Source organism: Anneissia japonica, unplaced genomic scaffold (assembly GCF_011630105.1).
Source record: "Anneissia japonica isolate Jap-2015-1 unplaced genomic scaffold, ASM1163010v1 scaffold199_len4679917_cov187, whole genome shotgun sequence".
NCBI classification, from domain to species: domain Eukaryota; kingdom Metazoa; phylum Echinodermata; class Crinoidea; order Comatulida; family Comatulidae; genus Anneissia; species Anneissia japonica.
The window spans coordinates 105,737-113,831 of record NW_022686322.1 but is presented as its reverse complement, the minus strand read 5'-3'; the positions used below and the strand labels follow the sequence as shown (position 1 = coordinate 113,831).

The window sequence follows — 8,095 nt, the reverse complement described above, 5'->3', positions numbered from 1 at the left end:
ACAAATGCATATGTAAGGAAGTTAATCCTCCAAGAGCAATGCTGAAAAGCTACCGTCTAGAATGACCTTGCTATCAATGTATATACGTCCTCGTCATCAACCACACCACGTGCGGCAACACGAAATGTGCTGTACATACACTCATCGCCTCTGACTTGAATGTGTGGTTTAATACACATAAAAGCAACTTGTAGCCTATATTTCCTGCAATATCTGAGCTAGGCCTACACACACGTACCCAGCCAGCCTATAATTGGTTCGTCTTCGTCTAGGCCAGCCTGTATTACAGTACATTGAGACGAAATGTACACTGTTTTTCTCTCTCAGAGAGAGAGAGACCACCACCACCCACCCTTGCAAGCACCACAAAACGGCTCATTTATAGCTACCAACTAGACTCGTGCAGACGCATTTATTAGCCGCAAAGCTTACCATTCCAGACCGTGACTGGTTAATAAACACAATGAGGAATATAGAGGCGATTTGCAATCTGATCAAAAAACATACTACAGTATTTCACATATTTCCCGACAATATTTTCGCAAAAACGCTTCGTACTTTAAATTCCCCAAGCCTTATCTTTCATATTATTGCAAGATCGGTCTATCGCGCCACAAACGAAGGAAAAGATAGAAAAACAAATGACTTCAAAATTTGCCCAGAAGCATCATATAAGCCCTCTCTATCAGAGAGTGGGCCAATAATCAACTAAAGAATAGAATTAAATGCAGTACCACTTTTAAAATGCCCTTAATTTTACAGGCCTACTTTTATAAATTTTAGCAATGGTACGACAAGCTGTTTAGAAGAATGTTGCTTTTTGGGGTTTTTTTTTTACAAAAAAGTTGATACACCCTCGTGCCGTACCCTCGTTCAATAAATAAATAATGGTCCAAAAAAAAGTGAAAAGAAAATAGTCGAGACAACAGTCGTACAGGCTACTCAGCTAAAACAAAAAAAAAATAAGGAAGCTGTATGTTAACATATACAGTACTACATGCACATTCAAGGTAAAACCAATAAATAGCTTTACAAAACATGTAGGCGAACTAACAGCTGATCACAGCTAGAGACAAGGTCTCCCATTAACCCAAAGCTTCGAATAACTCCCACCAACGAACTGCCAGTAAATGTCAATACAGTTTCATTTATACTGCTTATGCGGACGTAATATGATTACCAATCTATTCCCGCCTTATTATTGTTTACCCGAACTTAATTAATGTCGCTGTAAATGAAATTAAGTTTCACCTAACCTTCCCATCATGCTCGCTGTTGCTCGCAGTAAAGTGACTTGTGATTTTTTTCAACGTAAAGTAGCTTTTACATATTTTTTATAGATTGTATGCTAGATAATTAAGCTGTGAAGTTAAGTTGAACATAAGGTACATGCTCGATTGTATAAACTTCCGTCACTTTATGCTTTTTAATGAATACATAGACATATTTAATAATTGTTTACCCAGGAAGAAAGTGTTGCAAATTTGTGTTCCATAAGGCTCTGAATATCCAGACCACGAAATACTAAAATTCGCCGGGAACTAAAATTCGTGCTACACCGTATCGATTCCCCGTAAGCATTTTTTACGGATGGATACCGGTGCACAATACATTTTCATTATTACCTTTATATATATTTCTTAAAGTCTAATAGCTTAATTTTTTTCTTTGAAAATATTTCTACAGTGGCTAAGAGATAATTTATTTTTACTTAGGTCTAGAAAATGTTTTTTTTTTTAAACCTGGAAAATAGTTACTCGCTGGAGGTTATGATTGAAAACATTTGTACTTTATGGTAAAATGCGCAACATTTTGCACCAGTGAGTACGTACATCTTTATTTCTGACACAGTACATAATAAAAATAAGAAACCCTTGAAAAGAATTAAGAATACAAAAAAGCCACAGCATAATTACTGCAGCATCACCAATAGCGAAGAAGCCGATAATCCACGTTAAACCCAACACCAACGTAATGCTCACTCCATTTTGTAACATTTTCACCCCATTGTTTCTGTTTTTCTGTTTTTTTAGTGGAGAATCATTTGTTTTTGTCCCACGTAGGCTTAAACTATGTAAAACCATAATGAATATTAAAGTGTTGAAAAGTAAGGGTAGAGCAACAGGAATTGCAACAGCGTAATACATTCGCTTGAGGGTCAGGAAACAACTACAAGAAAAAACAAAACAGTAGGGTAAATTGCTGAAACCGTTGTGGAGGGTTTCATAATACACAGTACAGTATTGTAAAATTTACAATTATATTCCATTAATCTATGCATGTACACATTGCATCTATGAATATATATTTCAAAACATATCATTTGATTGTTTTTGTTTAACATAATAGTATATGTCATATATATAATATATATATATATATATATATACATTCATATTATATACATATACATGTGTGGTGGTCGCAGGGTTTGACCTCGAATTAGAGCCAAAAGACTGAATAATTGATACTTTGAAAACGTGGTCAGTAATTAGAGGTGTTAATTTGGGGGCGGGGACAACTGTATTAATAAACAAATAATAACAATAACTCAAATACATATGTATGGATGCTTACTGTACTTCATTTGTATTTTTGTTTGATGCTAATCAATAACAAGCACTTTAGTAGATATTTAATCATAACCTCTCTACATTATCATTTAAACTTACTGAGTTTTGGAATCGATATAGCCATCAATATCAATAAATGCAGAAACTAAGACAATCACCACTGGTAAACCTGAGTTAAAAGACAGAAATTCAACGTGAATTAATTAGTATTTGTATTACAAAGTATAGGATTTCTATACTGGAACTATAAGCCTAACCGCTGTAACAACTATTTTTTTAAAATTATCTTTAATATCAAAAATAAAAACTCACCCCATGCAAACAAGCAACCTTTTAGAAAAAAGTGCAATACATGAGCATCAAAGACTTTGACAAATAAATAGTACATATTAACTGCTTGAACGCTCATCCAGAAAACTGACGATAGCAAGAAGTAATGTAAAAGAGCCCCGGCAACTATACACCCTTCACTGCTGTCTGTTTGATCAATTCCAGCAAGGAAGACGATGTACAAACCAAGCAAAGACAGGCACAGCTGACATTGAAATTTCCTGGGTTCACTCCGCCGAAAGTTTCTATAACAGCAAAATATTATCATTATTTTTTCTTTGCTAGAGTACATTTCAGTATTTATTTGTGATAAAATGTTGGGCTACGGTTTTGTCGGGGGCGTTTTTCCTAATGTCGTGTTTGTGTTGGTTAATGTAGCCTTCTACGTGGGTTCATGGTTTCGCCAACGTGGTTGCCTTTGTTACAAATATTGCATGTTATTAAATAAATTATGTTATGAGAATCGCATAAGAGGTTGGGATATTTTATGGAGTGGTTAGTAACTAGGATGGAGTGATCAGTGATGAGGATTTTATAAATTTTATACAGAGGGGCTGTTGCATAGGTGGTTGCCATCTTTTGATCATTACATAATAGTATACAAATACAACTAGTGAACTACTTTCTGTTGTGCTGGATAATTGGGACTACCTCTTGATTTGAAACAGAGGGAGATAGTCCAAAACATCCAACAACGAGGGACCATTTCACCTAATACGAATTAGGGAGGGGATGGTGGGGTCCGACTGGGATTAGTAGGTTGTGTGCTCTCGTGGAAGATGAACATAAAGGAAGATAGAGAATTCTCATCTGTATGACTACGTTTTGTGTTCGTGTTATGAATACCCTCACTTTTATATTTAATTAATTAATTTAGTTTAGTTCATTTTCCTTTCTGCTTTATTGTATTCTGTAAGGACATTTTGAATTTTGGTTTTTAACTTTAAGTTTGTATTTTATGTACTGCCTAATTAATATTAAATAGAGTAAGGGGCCCTCCGGGGATTGGAGGGGCCATTCTTCTAATCATTTTGCTTCTATTAAGACATCATTTCCTAATGACACTTCGATGAGGGTGGGTGATCGATGGGGTGGCCTTGTAAATTGTTTGAGTGATTTTTTATTCTATTTATACTTAAACGCAATAGGCTAATATTTTGTTTGTATTGTATGTCGTAATATTTTATGTTAACCAAATTATGGATGCACCTTTATCATGTAATAATATTATGTGTCACTGTTTTAAAGGTGTAGTATCCAAATTAGAATATTATAACTGCTTTACCGCAATTAAAACATGTGGTATTTGTTTTACTATACCTTATAAATAACAAACCGCCCGTCTGTTGCAGTTTTGATCAGTGAGAGTAAAATTACACAGATTGCATACTGTTGACGAAGGTGAAGGTCTGGTAGTTAATTTTGGGTACATTTTGCCCTGCATACGCGTAAATTTGGCACACGAAAGGAGGTAATAAAAAATACCACACCTCTTGCTGGGTGGAATTGATGAAATGTTGAATAATGCTATTACCTAATAATATGTATGAGGTATATAGTAATACACAATATTTTACAATTAATTATATACATACCTGTTGGTTACTAAAGTAAGAATTGTTAGGCAAAGACATATGATTGATATGCTTAAACCAACTGTAGTCACAATTGTAGCTGGTGGTGGAAGAGGATCAACCCTCTTAAAATCCTGTTAAAAGTCAAAATAATAATAACAACATCAAGGTAAAGTCTGCTTTTTTCTTTTTGCCAGGGCCTTCACCCTGTCCCCGACCACAAAACCTTTCTGATCCCCATTTACGATGAACTCACTTCGAACTCAATCAGCAAAAGATAAATAAGAGTGCATTGTGCTCCACAGATGTTCCCAGCTGACACTGAATACACTTTGGCAATCTACATAACACTGGATTTGTCAGGCTAAAATTAAATATTTATTTGGAATATTTGGGTTTTTATGGGAGCAAATACAAATATATTAAATGATTGCAATGATTAATGAAATAGGAGTAACTTTTTAACTTATTACTTCTTAATGAGCCCCTGTGCTTTACCACTTTAGCACTCATGTAGCACAACTCGTTTCTTATCATTCCTAACAAACCCTTACATTAAAATTCTTTGTGGGTAAGCCGTCCTGTTTTCCAGCTAAACTTTCTGAAACATGTTTAATGAACTCAGCTGTTGATAAGCATCACATGGGAAAATATAATAGCATGACATGAATTATATAGGCCTACAATAAATTGTAGTAGGTTCGTCACGATTTTCAAAAAGTTCCATTACCTATGCCACACTATTAAAGGCCCGATTCTTATAGTAATTATAATTTTTCTACACCCTAACAAGAAGAACTCTGAAATCTGAAGAAATTCATTTTAACAGTCCTATAAAATGCAAGAATGCATGGTATAAATATCCAAGCATCTAGGCCTATAAACCAAAGTTTTTTTCGGGGAAGGCCCACTTGTCCAAAATTACATCATCAACATTCCATTTGCAAAAAGGTGGATCCGCCCATGAGAACTGCAATTATAATACTATGTATGAAAAATCACGGGCGGATCAGCGATGTCCGAAAAGGGGGACCGAAAGTGGGGCCGATCGAGATAACACCACCCTAGAGGGTCCGAGGGCATTCCCCCGCGATAGCATGCCCCCGCGATATTTTTGTTTTTTGTTTTGAAACTATAAATATCATTACAATAATAATATTATGTAGTAGGAAATTATCTGATTTGTGAAAAATAATTAGTTGCTTTCCGACCTTAGCAATGGTTTCACCAACTACAACAAAACAAACAAAACAGATGCTTTCCTACTATATTAAATATGGAACCAGATGAAATTCTTTGAGAATAATATTATGTATTTTAAATTCTACAAATTCTGAATATAAATTTACTGAGCAAATGTGCTTTGTTCAACAGTTAGTAGGATATTTATTTTAACTGTTTTGAGAACATAAATTGTTTTATTTTACTAATAAGCCTAGTGTACCTTACCATAAGTATAGCAAAGTTAGTTAGATGGGAACACTCGCAATATTGTCTATTGCTCCCATCCACAGATTCATTTACAAACGTGCAGCCCTCACTTGACCATCCACCAGCTCCGTCAAGCTCAAAGTCCCAAAATACACACATTGTATTTATGATACTGTCATTGATCTGGAAATGTAAATGTGTGAGACGGATTATTGTAAAATGTAAAGATAATATCAATATTTAGTAACTAAAAATTGTATTAACATTATTTGTCATATTATTTGGATTATGGTCAATAATATTATTAATAATTATTAAAAATGATATAATACCATCATCTATTATAAATATTATTATTATTCTCTCTCTTCTCTTTTATTTCTTTATTATCCAAAAAACAAAATTTTAGCATTTACAATGGAAGACTGAAATGACATATAATACATATAAGGAGGTTGACTATTATATATCTAAGTGTCAAAAATATATTATATGTTATCTTTTGTTAATTATATAATGTATTGTATATTATAATTCATCTATTGTCTACTATAATCATATTGTCTATTATATCATTCTGTTGTCTAACATATATCACGAATTGCCTATAATATATCACTTATAGTGTTTGAATACCAGTGGCACAGGTATTCCTTCCAAGTGAATTCGCCCTACTCCCAATCCATCTGTACGAGATTTAGTGAATTTGGCATTCTCCAGGCAAAAACCCCTGCCACAAGAGGTGGGGGAAGGGACAGGTGCGGTGGAGGATTGTACACTTTCTATAGATCAAAGATGAGGGAGTGAAAAATTTATCAGAGACTGAAAACCATGTGACAGTGGTATTATAAACTATAATAATTATCAATTTTAGTATTACGGAATTAGTATATAACAGAAAACAGAAAATCAACTAAAATGTCACTTTAAGAGGAATAAATGTAGTAACAACTGGTTCCTGCAATTCCACACGGTCTAATCCAGGCACTGAAAGAGATATAACTTGACTATTTGGTCTGCGACTTAGGCTGTTGTTGACAAAGAGAGCTGATTGGAACAATTTACTGCCGCTGTAGACAACCACTACAATCCTGAAATCTGTTCATAACAAACGCATCATATGTAAATGTTGTATTGTCACGTAAATATTAATAAACTCATACCCAATCGTCACTACATTTATATAATCTTATTCATTACATAGGACTATAGCTCATGTAAAGTAGGGTAAAGTAGTGTTTTCTGGATAGCAGTGCTAGCACTGCTATCTAATTTAAATAATTTACATTACCCATGAGAAAAAGTGGGTTGATTTTCCTATAACCAAAGAAGATTTTGAGATCAACACACTTTTAATTTAAAGCCCTGTTCAGACTATCACATTTTATTTGACAAACATATGTGACATCGCATCATGACCATTTATAGACATCCTTTTGACTGTTATATATGGGCATACAACCGTTTTTTATCAAAGAAAACTTTGACAATCTAGACAAAGTTTTACTACTATAACGTTGTAAGTACCTGTCATATTATTTTTCTTGACGACATCAAATATGCTGACTGGTAAAGCAATTGACACATTGGCAGCATCGGGTATTTCCTCTCGATCCCCAAGTACTCCAATATTACCTACTCCGTTCTCATCTGATTCTGATATATAACTAAGGTAAGTGGTATCCTCTTGACTGAACTGATTGACATCAAACCTCTGAGCCTGAACTGCAAGATTGGGGGCCATTTCTTCATAAATGCCTTTGTCATTTAGTTCTACATTACTCAACTGACCTTCAAGAACCTCAACAATCCTAGTAGGTGCCTGGTTCTCCATTTGACTTTGTATTAAAATATTCTCATCGACACTGAACAGGTTTTCGACTACCATAACAATAGACTCAGTTACCTAATTGTAAACAAAATAAAATTGTTTTTAGCTGTGTAGAATTGAATCAATGTTGCTGCTATATTATATGCATATAAATAATAAAATAATAGAAGAAACAATGCTCGATAAAGCAAAATCGTGTGTATATATATATATGATATTGAAGGAAGTTAGCCGTTAACACTGTTGAATGAATATAATATAAATCATCAAAGGTACATCATGTCCTTATTAAACACTGTATATGTACCTTTGATGATTTATATATATACATACATACATATATATATTTATACATA

General features: G+C 34.0%; 1 protein-coding gene across 2 annotated transcripts; it reads right to left on the bottom strand.

The window, feature by feature from the left end:
• Positions 1-393: 393 nt before the first annotated feature.
• Positions 394-7,810, bottom strand: LOC117114813 (adhesion G-protein coupled receptor G2-like). Of its 2 annotated transcripts, none has more exons than XM_033258501.1 (7): positions 7,436-7,810; positions 6,834-7,006; positions 5,927-6,091; positions 4,499-4,611; positions 2,886-3,148; positions 2,673-2,742; positions 394-2,169 (listed from the first exon to the last, which is right to left on the bottom strand). In XM_033258501.1, exons 1-7 carry the CDS (start codon positions 7,794-7,796, stop codon positions 1,791-1,793), a joined length of 1,524 nt encoding a protein of 507 aa, XP_033114392.1. In that variant the 5' UTR covers positions 7,797-7,810; the 3' UTR covers positions 394-1,790. The 2 variants fall into 2 exon arrangements, with proteins under 2 accessions (XP_033114392.1, XP_033114393.1); XM_033258502.1 differs by having other exon boundaries at positions 7,700-7,771.
• Between the last annotated feature and the right edge of the window lie 285 nt (positions 7,811-8,095).